We start from the raw sequence: 17,391 nt of genomic DNA, 5'->3' as shown, positions 1-17,391 counted from the left end.
TTTATGCTGAGTTAAGTCTTTGGAACATGGTCATGTATTAAGATTTGATCCATCCAATTCCATGCTTCCATTTTAATTATTACCCATTCCAGGAAACCAGGAAACCTCAATATTGCTGACTTGTCTTCATTTTACCAATTTGACATTTCTAGGTCCCAAGGGTAACCCTGGTCTCCCTGGGGAGCCTGGACTTATGGGACCACCTGGACTTAAAGGAAACATAGGTGATATGGGTTTTCCAGGTGAGTGATGAAATCTCCCAAGTATTTAGATCCACTAATGGAAGGGTTCACTATCTTTGTTATCAGAAAAGAGATTGGTAATGATAGAATCAAACTGAGACAATATCTAAGGTAATTAATGAGCAAAGCTATTTCATTATACAAATATTTGAACTGGGAATTAAGGGACAGTGCTTTAGAAATCTTAAAAGTAAAAATTTACAAACTTATACATTTTTGCCAGCTCTACCCCTTTCACTTAAACTTCCTATAAAATAGGCTTTTATATAATCCCAGTTGTAAAGGTCATTACTATATAACAGAATTTGCAGAATTATTTTGAAAATTCTTTTTGTTTGGTCATATGCATCATAGGCCACAAATAAAAGGTATTTTGTAAAATATTGCATGTTGCATGTTTTCAACAGGCCCTCAGGGTCCGAAAGGGTCCCCTGGTACTCCTGGAGTTCCTGGACAACCTGGCTCCCCAGGATTACCTGGGCAGAAAGGAGAAAAAGGTGATCCAGGTGTTTCAGGCATTGGTCTTCCAGGTCTTCCTGGCACAAAGGTAATCCTACTCTAGACATATGCCTGAGCAAATGATTTTTCTTTAATACTGTGCTTATTCCTAATTCTTCATTAAATAAATTATAGACTGGCATGGCATATTCTGGGCAAAAAAGTCGTTCTTTCTCTTTTTTCTTATATTATAAGGGAATATGTTTTAGAGTTTTCAGCCAGTCCAAAAAAGGGGGAAACTTCTTTTTTTGTTTTGTTTTGTTTTTTTGTTTTTAATTTAAATACAACTGACTACCATAAGTGTTCTATAGCATAACAGAAATTATAGATAAATGTACACACATATCAGAGACTTGGCTTGAAGAACCAAAGAGATGACTCTAGGTGCATGCATGAAGATGTCAATGGACAACAGTGGGGGAGGAGAAGAAAAACAGGAAAGAAAGAACAAAGATCTTCCAAGACGGTCTTCAAAGACAACGCAAGGCCTTCTCAGAAACTGTTCTCTGGAGTTTTATGTCAAAGTCCATTTCAAAATGACTGATGTTTTTCATGCCTAGGAGACTTTGGGGTCCTCAGCTGGACAGAGGTGGGTCTGGGCGGGTTGGAGGATCAGGCGTGCCAGGGGAAAGGATTTGATCCAAATCAGAGATCATCTCCAGGGCTTCCTTACATTTCTTGGTAAGCACATCTTCTCTGGTTGTCATGGTGAACCTCCTTCTGGTTACCTCAGATGCCAGGTCCTTGTAGAGGAGGCTCAGGTTGTTGTCGGCGGGGCTCTTCTGAGCCATGGCCTTACACTCAGAGGACTCGAGGAATTTAGATTCAATCCACCCGTGAGTCTTTTGATGCCAGATCAGCTGTCTAGTACCCCTTCCACACCTCGGCTCATGGTCTTGTAAAGAAATGCCCTTATGACAGACTGTGCCCACATTTCAGTTACTCCACCTCCTTAACAAAGGAAAAGACTAAATCACCCAAGGGGGGAAACTTCTGATTTTCCTCCCTCTATCTTAATCTTAATTTCTTTGTATGTTTCAGTAAACCAAAGGCATATTTGGTTTTCTGCTTTTGGTTTTCTTTTCCCTTTTTAGTGATAGGGTTGTTGCTCTTTGTCCAATTATTATTATTAACAATGTGAAGAAGACTTATAAACAAAGTAACTTAGGCAATTATAGAAGTGGATTAGTATTCTTAACTGCATATCTGAGGTAAAACAGTTTGCCATATCCCTCTATGTCTCTAGTCAATGAGAAAACTTTGGTGATGTTTCTCAAGTAATCAAATTTAGAACTTGTTTTAGAATCATGGACTCAAATATTTGATAACTGCTTAAATCTATGTAAAAAGAGAATAACTTATTGATTTGTAGAAGCACCTTATAACTCACAAAGTTGCATCCATTGTCTACTATATATATTGCAAACATTTGTTCCCAGTCAGTTGTGTGCTTTATAACATTATTTAATCATTTAGTCAGACCTCATAGCTAGGGAGTTGTTGTTTTTTTGTTGTTTTTTGTTTGTTTTTTAAATATATCTTTATTGATTTCAGAGAGAGGAAAGGAGAAGGAGAGAGAGAGATAGAAACATCAGTGATGAGAGAGTCATTGATTGGCTGCAGCCCACAACCCGGGCATGTGCCCTGACCGGGAATCGAACCCCGATTGCCTGGATCCTAGCTCAACCTCTGAGCCATGCCTGGCTGGGCTAGGGAGTTTTTGAAGAGGAATTGTGTTACTCAACTTCCCTGGAATTAGTGAAAATTCCCATTGAGATAAGAATTTACTGAATTATATTTTTAAAATAATTTCTTTTTAATAGTGTACAAAGACTGCAATTTGATTGACCAGTGGGTCAATTTGTTGTAATATGTAGATTAACAGTGTAAATTTAATTGAAATGAATCTTAATTTTTGTCTAATTTAAGATTTACCCATAAAACTTGATTACATATTTTATTAAAAATAGTAATACAGACATATCAAGGGTAAAAATGAAAATAGCCTTCATTAAATATCTTCTTTATTCAATTCCCCTCTCCATAGAGATCTACAGTTAATAGTTGATGTGTGGATTTCAGTCCCTTAATACACACACACATACACACACACACATATATATATATACATACAAAATTTTGGTTTTTCTACATACTGTATTTATGTAGAGTCATAGAATAGAAACTTCTGTATGTTGCTTTATTGCTTATATCTTTTAATCTTTCTTTTTTCAATATCTCATAAACAACTTTCTTTGTCATTGTACATTTTTAATTACATTATTTTTAATGACTATGATATTCCATTGTTGTTGAAAATTATATAGTAATGAACATATTTACACATATCTGTGTACACATGTACTATTATTTATAAAACTGTATAATACCTAAAAGTGAAATTGCTGGGCCAAAAGATAAGTGCATTTAAATTTTTGCCTTAAGTTTTTATATTAATAGTAAGAAAAACACTTGATTTCAAAATTCAATCAAACAGTATTTAATGGTATAAATGAGAAGTCTTTCACGCATTTACATACCCCAAATATACAGTTACTTACCAAGGTAACCACTTTTAGTAGTTCTTCATGTACTTTGTCCAGAAAAGGGTTTTTTTATGTGTGTGTATATATGTGTGTGTGTGTGTGTGTATGATAGATATCTTATCATTTTAAGACTCAATTTTTACATTTAAAAATCTCTGATATTGAGGAGTATCTCACACTGGAAAGCACCTGATAATTATAATTGGAAGCATTTTTTTTTAATGTTATTGATACATGAAATGATGCTGCATCTTCCAAACGTATGTATCTTTTATTTACAGACATGGACTTAGCTATCGTAACTTAGTAAATCTTATCTAACTTCCTTGTCAGCCCTTAAATATATACTTCATTATCTTTCACTATTATATGGTATTTTTGTGTGCGTCAACCATAAATAATTTAACTTATTATGACTACTGAAATTGTTCCTATATTTTCATGATTACAAACCTATGTTGCATATGATATTATTCTTATCCATATCGTACATATATATTGTAAGATTGTTTGGTAAATATTGTCACAGAATAAATTCTGAGCAGGATTGCTAGAACCCAGCATATATATGCCTTTTTAATACTGATAGTTACTGGCAAATTTTCCTGTTATATAGCTCTATCACTTGATCAGTGTAAGAAATTTTCTATTTTCTCCTCATTTTATAAATATTGGGTTTTATCAGTCTTTCTAATTTTGTCAATCTGATGGGTGAGAAGTAGTGTATCATTGTTTAAAGTTGAATTTTCCTGATTACATGTGATATTTCCTATGTTTATATCTTCTCTGCAAATTGTCTGTTCATACTCTGCCTCATTTATTGAGGACAGGATTTGGTTATATATTTCCTACTGATTTGTAGAAGTACTTTATAAATGACAAAGATGCATCCATTATTTATTATATGTGTTGCAAATAGTTTCTTCCGGTAAGTTGTTTGTCTTATTGTTTACTGTGCCTTTTATTATGTAGAAGTTTAAAATTTTTACATAGGTAAATTTTGTATTCTTTCATTATTGAAAAAAATCTCTATTGAATATGTACAATGCACCAGGTACTTTTTAGGTGCTGGAGATAGAGCATGAATGAAATAAACTCACTGTCTCTGTGGAGCTTACATCTAGTCAATAAACAAAATAAGTAATTTTATAGTATGTTAGAAGGTATGACAAAAATAAAATGAGGCTTGGGAATAGGAATTGCTGAGAACTGTTACATTTTGAACTAGGGTAGTAAGGAAAAAAGCTTCTCTGGTTACAGCTGATCAAGTGACCTCAGTAAGTGAGGGAATCATTCAAATACTCTGAGGCGTGAGTACACCTGACATGTTTGAGGAACACAAACGAAGCTAGTATGGATTAAGCAGAGTGAGTGAGGATGGGAGATCAGATTGGTAATTTTGATGTGGTTTTGGGAGAAGGCTAAGTACCATGTTTACCTATGCTACCATCTTGACCAGAAGTCCATAACATTCTTTTAATATGGCATAATGTTTCTAAACTCCATTAATCTTTATTAAAATCTAATCATACTACTGATTCTAAGCAATCTCTATCCTAATCCAAGATTGCATTTTTGCTGAAATTGACAAGATCCTAAAATTCATATGAAAATATATGGGACCCAGAATAATCAAAACAGTCTTGAAAATAAAAGAATGAATTTGGAGGACTCACTCTTCTAGGTTTCAAAACTTATTCTAAAACTACAGCAGTCCAAACTGTGTAATACTGGCATAGGATAGACATAAGGATCGATGGAATAGATTAGAGTACAGAAATAAATCCATACATTTTTGGTCAATTGATTTTTCAACAAAGGCGCTAAGATAATTTGAAGAGTAAAGAAAAATCTTTTTAACAAATGATGCTAGACCAAGAGGATATCTATATGCAAATGAATTAATTTGCACCCCTTAACTCATATCATATACCAAAATTAACCCATAGTGGATAATTGACCTAAATATGAGAGCTAAAACTATTAAAATCTTAGAAGAAAACATGACTAAATCTTCCTGACCTTGGGTTAGGTTAATGATTTCTTAGATATGACACAAAAAGCACAAATAACCAAAGGAAAATATAAATTGGAATATATTAATTTTTAAAAATGTTGTGTTGCAAACTAAACATCAAGAAAGTAAAAAGACAACCCACAGAAACGGAGAAAATATTTGCAAATCGTATATCAGAGATTTGTATTCAGAATATATAAAGTACTCATATTCAATAAGAAAGCAAATAAACCAGTTTTTAAATTGGACAATGTTAGTTTAACCTAACAGACATATATATAACATTCCATCCTACAAGAGCAGAGTATACACATATATATATTTTTTAGGGAACATGAAACATTCCCCAGAATTGACCATATATTAGACAAAGCTCTACAAAAAAATTGAAGAGGAGGGAACACTTCCAAATTTATTCTATGATGCCAGCATTTTCCTGATTCCAAAGCCAGACAAAGATACTATAAGAAAACTACAGACCAATATTCCTTATGTATAATGATGCGATTTTTTTCAACAAAATACTAGTATATCAAATTCAAAGCATATTATAAGAATTATATACCATAATCAAGTGAGATTTATTCCTGGAATGCAAAGATGGTTCAACATACAAAAATTATTAATGCAATATATCACATTAAGAGGATGAAAGGAAAAACTCACATGGCCATTACAATTGAAGAAGAAAAAGCATTTGGAAAAATTCAACACCCTTTTATGATAATTTTTTTAAAAAGTCCATCTGGTGTTGCTTAGTGGTTGAGTGTCTACTCATGAACCAGGAGGTCATGGTCTGATTCCCAGTCAGGACACATGCCTGAGTTTCAGGCTCGATTCCCAATATGAGGCATGCAGGAGGCAGCCGATCGATGATCCCCTCTCATCTTTGAGGTTTCTATCTCTCTCACCCTCTCCCTTCCTCTCTCCGAAATCAATAAAAACATATTAAGAAAAACAAACAATAAACACTCACCAGGCCCTGGCTGGGTAGCTCAGTTGGTTGGAGTGTCATACCATACAGAAAAATGTTGCAGGTTTGATTCCCAGTCAGGGCACTTACCTAAGTTGCATGTTCAGTTCCCTTTCAGGGTGTGTACGGGAGGCAACCAATCAATGTTTCTGTCTTACATCAATGTTTCTCTCTCCTCCCCCCTTTCCTCCCTCTAAAATCAATAAACATATCCTCGGGTGAGGATTAAAAAAAGAAACACTAACTAAACTAGTAACAGTAGGAAACTACATGAACATAGTTAAGGCCATGTAAGAAAAACCCACAGGTAATATCATACTCAATAGCAAAAGACTGAAAGCTTTTACTCTAAGATCAGGAAAAAAGCAAGGGCGAAACATGCTTGTCACATATATTAAACATAGTACTGGAAGTCTTAGCCAGAACAATTATGCAAAAAAATTAATTTCTCACTGAAATTTGGTCCTATTCAAAAACACCCTAGGAGACTTTTGCACCATGGCTAATATAAATCCCGCTCTTCTGCAGGATTTGAAACCAGACCCATCTACGTGACCCCATGTTCCTTTACCAGCTAGGCTATTGATGCAAGAAGGGTTATTATTGGAAATACAACCACAGCAAAATTATTGGACCAGTAAAATATTATAGTGTTTTATGTATTAATTCTGTAAACCCAAAGTAGAAAGAAATGTGGGCAATTTTAACCCAGTGACATTTTCTAAGTATGGATATTTTGGACAGGACCAAACTTCAAGAACCTTTTGTTATGGACCAAATGTCTCCGTGGACGTTTTAGACAGAAATAAATATCTACTGACCCTGTGGAAAACAGTATGGAGGGTCTCAAAAATTAAAAATAGAACTACCATATGATTCAGCAATTTCACTTCTGGATATTTATAAGAAAAAAAACAAAAATACTAACTTGAAAAGATAAATGCACTCCAACGTTCACTGCAACATTTTTTACAATAGACAAGTTATGAAAGCAAATTAAATGTCAACTGATGGATGAATGGATAAAGAAAATGATATAATCATATATTGTGTGTATATATATATATACATTATTCAGCCATAAAAATGAGGGGAATCTTTCCATTTGAGAGAACATAGATGAATGTTGAGGGCATTGTTCTAAGTGAAATAAGTCAGAGAAAGACAAATACCATGTGATCCCACTTATATGTGGAATCTAAAATGAATAAATAAATAAACAAGATGAAAACAACAAGAAAAAACAAGCTGATGGATATACCGAAAGATTAACAGTTGCCAAAAGTGGGGAGGGGACAGTAGGGGTTGGGCAAAATGGATGAAGGGAATTAAAAAGCACAGATTCATAGGTACAGAGAACAGAGTGATGGTTGTCAGAAGGGAGGGGGTTTGGGGAACTGGGTGAAAAAGGGGAAGGGATTAAGAAGTACAAATTTGGTAGTTACAAAATAGTTACGAAGATGTAAAGTACAGCATAGGGAATATAGTCAATAATATTGTAATAACTATGTATGGTGCCTGGTGGGTACTTGAAATATCAGGGGAACACTTTGTAAAGCATATGATTCTCTAACTTCTGTGCTATACACCTGAAACTAAAATAAAATAATATTGAAAGTAAACTATAATTGAAGAATAAAGTTTAGAAATTAAAAACTTCTAGCTATAAAATAAGTAAGTCATGGGATGTAATGTACAGCATGGTGACCACAGTTAATAATACTCTTTTATATAATGAAAGTTGATAAAAGAGTGACTCTTAAGTGTTTTCATCACAAGGACAAAAAGTTTTATAACTATATAAGGTGATAGATGTTAACTAGATTTATTGTGGTGATCATTTTGCAAATATATACAAATAATGAATCATTATGTTGTAGATCTGAATATGATATGTTATATGTCAGTTATAAAACCCTGAGGAAAAAATGTACATAACTGTGGTTTAAGTGTATTCAAGTCATGTCTACCTTTTGCTAGAAATGTAAATAGATTATAATTTCCCTTTTTCAGAGTGATTTACAGGATTCCTGGCCAGTTTGTTGATCCTCTGTGTGCTGTCTTTTTTATCTCTTCTTGCTTACCTTTTTTGAAGCTCATTTTTTCTGACAGCATATATGGATAAAACCTAAACTAGTAAACTCAATGCTTTTCAGAAACCCTGGTAAAATATTCAGTGTTGTTACAGTTTACTTGCTTTGAAGGATTATGGCCATATGGTAGTGAGAACTGTATTAGAGAACATGTGCTGATTGAAATTATAGATTGGGGTTATTTGTAGAACTTAACATATTTTATCAGAGTTTGTCTACTACCTTTCAGGTTTACCATTAGTAGAATATCTGAATTTTTTTCTTGTATTTTATTTTGGCATATAAATGTAATTGGTTCATAAATAACAAGAAAAATCACAATATTTTATTCAAAGCTTTTCTGTGTAAGTAACTTAAGATGGAACCAATTCAATACAAAATTTAATTGTATACCTATTATGTGTGTAAATATGAGCAGACATTTGATTTATAAAGGTTTAGAAATATATATAACTACATAGTTTTATATTTACATTCCAAGACTCAATTGTTTTGTTTATTTATTTAAATTTATATTTATTGTTGAAAATGTTACAGTTGTCCCATTTTTCCCCATTGAAATCTTCCACCCTGCACCCACTTCATCCCCAGGCCTTCACCACACTATTGTCTGTGTCCATGGGTTATGCATATATACATATAATTTTTTTGGTTAATCTCTCCCCATCCACCCACCCACCCCCACCTTCCTTCCAAGATTCCTCAGTCTGTTTCATGCTTCTATGTGACTCAATCTATTTTGTTCATCAGCTTATTATGTTCTTTAGATTCCACATATAAGTGAGATCATGTGATGTTTGTCTTTCTCTGCCTGGCTTATTTTTCTTAGCATAATATTCTCCAGGTTCATCCATACTGTCCCAAACAGTATGAGATCCTTCTTTACAGCTGCATAGCATTCCATGGTGTAAATGTCCCACAACTTTTTAGCCACTCATCTCCTGATGGGAACTTGGGCTGTTTCCAGATCTTAGCTTTTGTAAATTGCACTGCCATGGACATAAGGGTGCATATATCCTTTCTGACTACCATTTCAGGATTCTTAGGATATATTCCTAGAAGTGGGATCACTGAGTCAAAAGGTGGTTCCATTTTTAATTATTTGAGGAATCTCTATACTGTTTTCCATAGTGGCCACACCAGTCTGCATTCCCACCAGCAGTGTACCAGGGTTCCCCATTCTCCACATCCTCACCAGCACATGTCATTGGTTGATTTGTTGATGGTAGCCATTCTGACACAAGTGAAAGGATACCTCATTGTGGTTTTAATTTGCATCTCTATGAAGATGAATGATGGTGAGCATTTTTTCATATATCTCTTGACCATCAATATGTCCTCTTTGGGGAATTGTCTATTCAGGTCCTTTGCCCATTATTTAATTGAGATGCTTGTCCACCTCTTGTTGAGTTGTATGTGTTCTTTGTACACTTTGGAAATTAGCCCCTTATCAGACTCATCCTTGGCAAATGTGTTCTCCCATACCATGGGATTCCTTTGTACTTTGAGGATGATTTCTTTTGCTGTGCAGAAGCTTTTTAATTTGATGTAGTCCCATTTGTTTATTTTTTCTTTTGTTTATCTTGCCCTAGGGGATGTATCAGTGAAAATTCCACTACATGAGATATCTGTGACTTTACTCCCTATGTTTTCTTCCAGAACTTTTATGGTTTTGTGACTTATATTTAAGTCTTTTATCCATTTTGAATTTATTCTTATGTATGGAGTAAGTTGGTGATCTATTTTCATTTTTTTGCATGTACCTGTCCAATTTTCCCAACATTATTTATTGAAGTGACTGTCTTTACTCCATTGTATGCTCTTGCCTCCTTTGTCAAATATCAACTGACCATAATGGTGTGGGCCTATTTCTGAGGTATCTGTTTTGTTCCATTGATCTATATGTCTGTTGTTCTACCAATACCAGGCTATTTTGATTACAATGGCTTTTAGTTTGATATCCGGTAAAGTGATCCCTTCAACTCTGTTCTTTCTCAAAATTGCTACAGCTATTTGGGGTCTTTTTGGGTTCCATATAAGTCTTTGGAATATTTGCTATAGCTCTGTGAAATATGCTGTTGTTATTTTAATAGGAATTGCATTAAATCTATACATTTTTTTGGATAGTATGGACATTTTAATGATATTAACTCTTCCAATCCATGAACATGGTATATTCAAAGACTTGTTTCTATCTTCCTCTCTTTCTTTTTTCAGTTTCCTATAGTTTTCTGAGTACAAGTCATTTATATCCTTGGTTAAGTTTATTCCTAAGTATCTTATTTTATTAGTTGCAATGGTAAATGGTATTGTTTTTTTAGTTTCTCATCTGAGAGTTCATTGCTGGTGTATAAAAATGCCTTCTATTTTTGGATGTTAATTTTGTATCCAGCTACCTTGCCAAATTCATTTATCAAATCTAGTAGTACTTTGGTGATGTCTTTAGGGTTTTCTATGCACAATATTATGTCATCTGCAAATAATGACAGTTTTACTTCCTCCTTTCCAATTTGGATACCTTTATATTTTCCTCCTGTCTGATGGCTGTGGCAAGGAATTACAGTACTATGTTGAGTAAGAGTAATGAAAGCGAACATCCTCGTCTTGTTCCTGTTTTTAAGGGAAATTGTTTTAGTTTTTGACCATTGAGTATGATGTTGGCTGTAGGTTTGCCATATATGGCCTTTATTATGTTGAGGTATGTTCCCTCTATTCCCACTTTGCTGAGCACTTTTATCAAAAATGGGTGCTTGATTTTGTCAAATGCTTTTTCTGCATCTATTGATATGATCATATGATATTTGTCCATCATTTTGTTTATGTGATGTATCACATTCATTGATTTGTGGATATTATACCAGCTTTGCATTCTTGTAATAAATCCCGTTTGGTCATGGTGTATCATCTTTTTAATATATTGCTGAATCCAATTTGCTAGTATTTTGTTGAGGATTTTGGCATCTATGTTCTTTCTTTGTAGTGTCTTTATCTGGTTTTGGGATTAGGATGATGCTGGCCTCATAAAAGGAGCTTGGCAAATGCACAACTAAAATTCCAGGAAACAAGAGGTATTTTACAAAATATCTTGACAGTAACAATGAAAATAACTCATGTGAAAATAGAACTGGGAGAGTGAAGGGAGAACGAAAATTCAAGAGGGAAAACTCCCAAACTTTTTATGAGGCAAGCATCATCCTAATCCCAAAACCAGATAAAGATACTACAAAGAAGGAAAATTACAGGCCAATATCCCTGATGAACATAGATACTAAAATCCTCACTAAGATACTAGCAAACCGGATCCAGCAATACATTAAAAAGATCCTACATCATGACCAAGTGGGATTTATTCTGGGGATGCAAGGCTGGTACAACATCCGCAAATCAATAAATGTGATACAACACATAAACAAAATGAAGGACAAAAATCATATGATCATATCAATACATGCAGAAAAAGCATTCGACAAAATCCAGCACCCATTTCTGATAAAAACTCTCAGCAAAGTGGGAATAGTGGGATCATACCTCAACACAATAAAGGCCATATATGACAGACCTACAGCCAACATCATACTCAATGGGCAAAAACTAAAACCATTTCCATTAAAAACCGGAACAAAACAGGGATGTCCACTTTCACCACTCTTATTCAACATAGTACTGGAAGTCCTTGCCATAGCCATCAGACAGGAAGAAAACATAAAAGGTATTCAAATTGGAAAGGAGGAAGTAAAACTGTCATTATTTGCAGAAGACATGATACTGTACATAGAAAACCCTAGAGACTCCATCAAAGTACTACTAGATTTGATAAACGAATTTGGCAAGGTAGTTGGATACAAAATCAATATGCGGAAATAGGTAGCATTCTTATACACCAATAATGAACTTTCAGAGAGAGAAACTAAAAAAGCAATACCATTTACCATCGCAACTAAAAAAATAAGACACCTAGGAATAAACTTAACCAAGGATGTAAAAGACCTGTACTCAAAAAACTACATGACACTGAAAAAAGAAAGAGAGGAAGATTTAAACAAGTGGAAGAAGATACCATGCTCATGGATTGGAATAATTAATATCATTAAAATGTCTATACTACCCAAACCAATTTATAAATTTAATGCAATTCCTATGAAAATACCAACAGCATATTTCACAGACCTAGAACAAGCATTTCGAAAATTTATATGGAACCAAAAAAGACACCAAATAGCTGCAGCCATCTTGAGAAAAAAGAATGGAGTGGGAGGGATCACATTACCAGACTTCAAACTGTATTACAAAGCGACTGTAATCAAAACGGCCTGATATTGGTACAACAACAGGCATATATAGATCAATGGAACAGAATAGAGACCCCAGAAATAGACCCATGCCATTATAGTCAGTTAATATTTTACAAAGGAAGCAAGAGCATCCAATGGAGTAAGGACAGTCTCTTCAATAAGTGATGCTGGGAAAATTTGACAGATACATGCAAAAGAATGAAACTAGACCACCAACTTTCTCCATATACAAAAATAAACTCAAAATGGATAAAAGACTTAAATGTAAGTCATGAAACCATAAAAATCCTGGAAGAAAACATAGGCAGTAAAGTCACAGACATCCCACGTAGTGGAATTTTCACTGATACATCTCCTAGGGCAAGAGAAACAAGGGAAAAAATAAACAAATGGGACTACATCAAACTAAAAAGCTTCTGCACAGCAAAAGAAAACAGCCTCAGAGTACAAAGGAACCCTGCAGTTTGGGAGAACACATTTGCCAAGGATGAATCTGATAAGGGGCTAATTTCCAAAGTGTACAAAGAACTCATTGCACTCAGCAAGAGAAAGACAAACAACCCAATTAAGAAATGGGCAAAGGACTTAAATAGACACTTCTCCAAAGAGGACATACGGATGGCCAAGAGACATGAGAAAATGCTTGACGTCGCTAATCATCAGAGAGATGCAAATTAAAACCACAACAAGGTACCACTTCACACCTGTCAGAATGGCTGCCATCAACGAATCAACAAACGACATGTGCTGGCGAGGGTGTGGAGAAAGGGGAACCCTAGTACACTGTTGGTGGGAATGCAGACTGGTGCAGCCACTATGGAAAACGGTATGGAGATTCCTCAAAAAATTAAAAATGGAACTGCCGTTTGACCCAGTGATTCCGCTCCTAGGAATGTATCCTAAGAACCCTGAAACATTCTTCAGAAAGGATTTATGCACCCCTATGTTCATAGCAGCACAGTTTACAATAGCTAAGATCTGGAAACAGCCCAAGTGCCCATCAGTAGATGAGTGGATTAGAAAGCTGTGGGACATTTACACCATGGAATACTACGCAGCTGTAAAGAAGAATCTCGTACCCTTTGGGACAGTATGGATGGTCCTGGAGAATATTATGCTAAGTGAAATAAGCCAGGCAGCGAAAGAAAAATATCACATGATCTCGCTTATACGTGGAATCTAAAGAACTTAATAAACTGATGAGCAGAATAGATTCAATGACGTGGAAGCATAGTTGAGACTGAGGAAATGTCAGAAGGATGGAGGGGGGCGGGGGCGTGGAGGGGGAGAGAGTACCCAAAGAATTTATATGCATATATGCACAACCCAAGGACATGGACAATGGTGGGGAGAGTGAGTGGGGAAGGGGAAGGAACGGGGGGGGGGGACGGGTCATTGGGGAGAAAAAGGGACATCTGTAATACTTTAAACAAAAATAAAAATTATAAAAAGTTAAAAAAATAAATAATAGGAGCTTGGGAATTTTCTCACTTCTTGAATTTTCTGGAATAGTTTGAGGAGAATAAGTTTTAATTCTACTTTGAATGTTTAGTAAAACTCACCTCTAAATCCATCTGATCCAGGACTTTTGTTTGCTGGGAGTTTTTTGGTTACTGCTTCAATTTCATTATCTCTTTATCGGCCTATTCAGACTTTCTGATTCTTCCTGATTCAGCTTTGGAAGATTGTATGTTTCTAGGTATTCATCCATTTCATCCATGTTGTCCAGTTTGTTGACGTATAGTTGCTCATAGTATTTTCTTACAATGCTTTATATTTCTGTTGGATCAGTTGTTTTATCTCCTCTTTAATTTCTGATTTTATTTAGTTGGGTCCTCTTTCTTTGTTTCTTGGTGAGTCTGGCTGAAGGTGCAACAATCTTATTATCTTTCCAAAGAACCAACTCTTGGTTTCATTGATCTTTTATATTGTTTTCATAGTCTCTATGTCATTAATTTCTACTCTGATCTTTATTATTTCCTTCCTTCTACTTCCCAGGGGCTTTTCTTGCTGTTTGCTTTCTAATTCTTTTAGTGGTTGTGTTAGATGGTTTAGTAGAGCTTTTTCTTGTTTCTTGAGTTATGCCTGTACTGTTATGCACTTTCCTCTTAGGACTGCTTTTGTTGTGTCCCATAGATTTGGAGTTGTTTGTTCATTTTCATTATTTTCCAGTTAGTGTTTGTTTTCTCCTTGGTAACCCATTCATTGTTTAATAACATCCTATTTAGCCTCCATGTGTTTGAATATTTTTGATTTTTTATAGTGGTTTACATTTTTAGTTTCATACCATTGTGATCTGACAGTATGTTTGTTATGATTTCAATCTTCTTGAACATGTAGAGATTTGTTTTGTGCACTAACATGTGGTCTGTTTTTGAGAATGTTCTATGTACACTTGAGGAGAATGTTTATTCTGCTGCTTTGGGATGAAATGTTCTGTAAATGTCAATTAAATCCAGTAGATCTAGTGTATCATTTAAGGTTTCTCTTTCCTTGTTGATTTTTTTGTCTTGATGATCTGTCCAATGATGACAGTGGGGTGTTAAAGATCCCCACTATGATTGTGTTGCTGTCAATCTCCCCCTTAAAGTTCACCAAGAATTTTTTAATATATTTATGTGCTCCTATATTGGGTGCATATATACTTATAAGGGATATTTCTTTCTGTTGGATCAATCTCTTTAATATTATGTAGTGACTTTCTTTGTCTTTTGTTGTGCTCTTTATTTTGAAGTCTATGTTGTCAGAAATAAGTATTACTACTCCAGCTTTTTTAAATTTATTTCCATTTACATGGAATATTTTTTTCTACCCCTTCACTTTCAGTCTGTGTGAATCTTTTGCTCTTAGGTGAGTCTCTTGCAGACAGCATATATGTGTGTCATGTTTTCTTATCCTTTCTTCTACAATATGTCTTTTGATTGGAGTGTTTAATCCATTTACATTTAAGGTTATTGTTGATATATGCTTATTTAATGCCATTTTTTCCCTTTATGCTGATGTACCTTTCTTTCAGTAGTACTTCCTCCTCTTGAAGCAGTCCTTTTAGCATTTCTTGCAATGCTGGTTTGGTGGTACTGAACTCCTTTAACCTTCTTTTGTCTGGGAAGCTCCTTATTTCACCTTCAATTTTAAATGATAGCCTTGTTGGATAAAGCTGTCTTGGTTGCAGGTTCTTGCTTTTCATTTCTTAAATACCTTCATGCCACTCCCTTCTGGCCTGAAGTGTTTCTGTTGAGAAATCTGCTGTCAGCCTTATGGGAGTTCCCTTGTAGTTCACTGCTTTTCTCTCTCTTGCAGCCCTTAATATTCTATTTGTCCTTAATATTTGCCATTTTAATTATGATGTGTCTTGGAGTGGGTCTCTTTTGGTGCCTCTTGTTTGGAACCCTTTGTGCTTCCTGAACTTGTGTGGCTTTCTCCTTCACCAGTGTAGAGAACTTTTCTGTCATTATTTCCTCCACCAGGTTAAATTATTCTTCCTTTCAATTAGTGTAGCCTTCCTTTCTGACTCGTTCTTTATTATGTCATTGATGATCTCACTAGTTTCCTGAATAGGCTTACTCAGATCCTTGAGCATCCTTATAACCATTGTTTTTAACTCTATATCTAGTAGTTTGCTTGGCTCCATTTCATTTAGTTCTTTTCTGGAGATTTCTTCTGTTCTTTCATTTGTGATTTGCTTCTTTGCCTCCACATTTTAGCTTCTCCTTTGTGTTTGTTTCTATGTATTAGGAAGAGCTGCTATGTGTCCTCAATTGGTAGAATGGTATTTTGTAGTAGGTGTCCTGTAGGGTCCATTGGCTCAGTTTCCTCAGTCACCTGAGCTGGGCCTTCTAGGTGCTCCCCTGTTTGTGTGGTGTGCACTGTCCTGTTGTAGTTGAGCCTTGGTTGCTATTGGTAGAGCTGGGAGGAATCGACCCCCAGGCCAGTCAGCTGTGAGGACCAGCTGCAACTACAGCCAAAGAGTTGCTGTGCTAGAGACTCACCTATGGAGCAGGATTTGCTTCAGTAGGGCTTTGGTGCTCACAGAGTCTTCCCCTTGAGTGTGTTACCCGTGGATATGGTAGGGTTGTAATCCAGCATGGTTGAGTCTGACCACCAGGTGCACTTCCTCTGGGGCCTCCCGGGAGGCGTAAAGTTAGCCTCTGCCTATGCCCTACCCAGGGCCACCCAGCATGAGCTACACAGCAATCTGTAGATGGCTGCTACTTGTGCTGAGCTTGGAGGTGTCCAGAAGAGACCAAGCTATGAACCAATGCAGGCTGCCACTAGTGCTGTGCCTGGGGCCACTAGCTGAGAGTTATGAGGCATGCTGAGGCCAGCTGCTGCTTGTTTGAGAGATTTTAGGAAAGTCCCAATTACGAGGCCAGAGAGACCACTTGCATAGAAAAGCCACTGGAAATGGCTTGGATGAGCTTGCAAGTAGGGAGGGGTAGGGTCTCCTGGAATCACCACGGTAGGGTGAAAGGTGAGTCCAGTTGCTGGAGATTCAGAGGATGCACCTGCCTGCTGGTTCTGTGAGGGGAGGGCTCATCAAAGGAGCAATGGCCTCTGCCAGCTCTTTTGTCTGGGAGAAAGCTTTCCCTTCAGCTCCTGCCTTGATTCCAGGCAAGTTAGTTCCTCCCTGAATATCCCAGGTTCCTTTCAAGCTGCTGCCCAGCACTGGAGCTCAGAGGCAGTGCATCTGAGTAAGTCTGAGAGCGGGCCCTTTAAGAGGAACTTCCTGG

The 17,391-nt window shown here is 35.8% G+C and overlaps 2 protein-coding genes across 2 annotated transcripts in view; one reads left to right on the top strand and one right to left on the bottom strand.

The window, feature by feature from the left end:
• COL4A5 (collagen type IV alpha 5 chain) overlaps positions 1-17,391 on the top strand; it is a 211,507-nt gene that overhangs the window by 159,715 nt on the left and 34,401 nt on the right. The window contains exons 35-36 of the mRNA XM_087829355.1: positions 153-242; positions 650-789. Coding sequence (XP_087685481.1) covers positions 153-242; positions 650-789 — 230 coding nt within the window. The remainder of the gene's footprint in view (positions 1-152; positions 243-649; positions 790-17,391) is intronic.
• Positions 1,316-1,531, bottom strand: MYOCOS (myocilin opposite strand). Its single transcript, XM_087829429.1, has one exon. It carries the CDS (start codon positions 1,529-1,531, stop codon positions 1,316-1,318), a length of 216 nt encoding a protein of 71 aa, XP_087685555.1.

This window comes from Miniopterus natalensis, chromosome X, assembly GCF_054644295.1.
Source record: "Miniopterus natalensis isolate mMinNat1 chromosome X, mMinNat1.hap1, whole genome shotgun sequence".
Taxonomy (NCBI): Eukaryota; Metazoa; Chordata; class Mammalia; order Chiroptera; family Miniopteridae; genus Miniopterus; species Miniopterus natalensis.
Note: the sequence above shows the minus strand (reverse complement) of the source record. Positions and strands in the feature narration are given on the sequence as shown.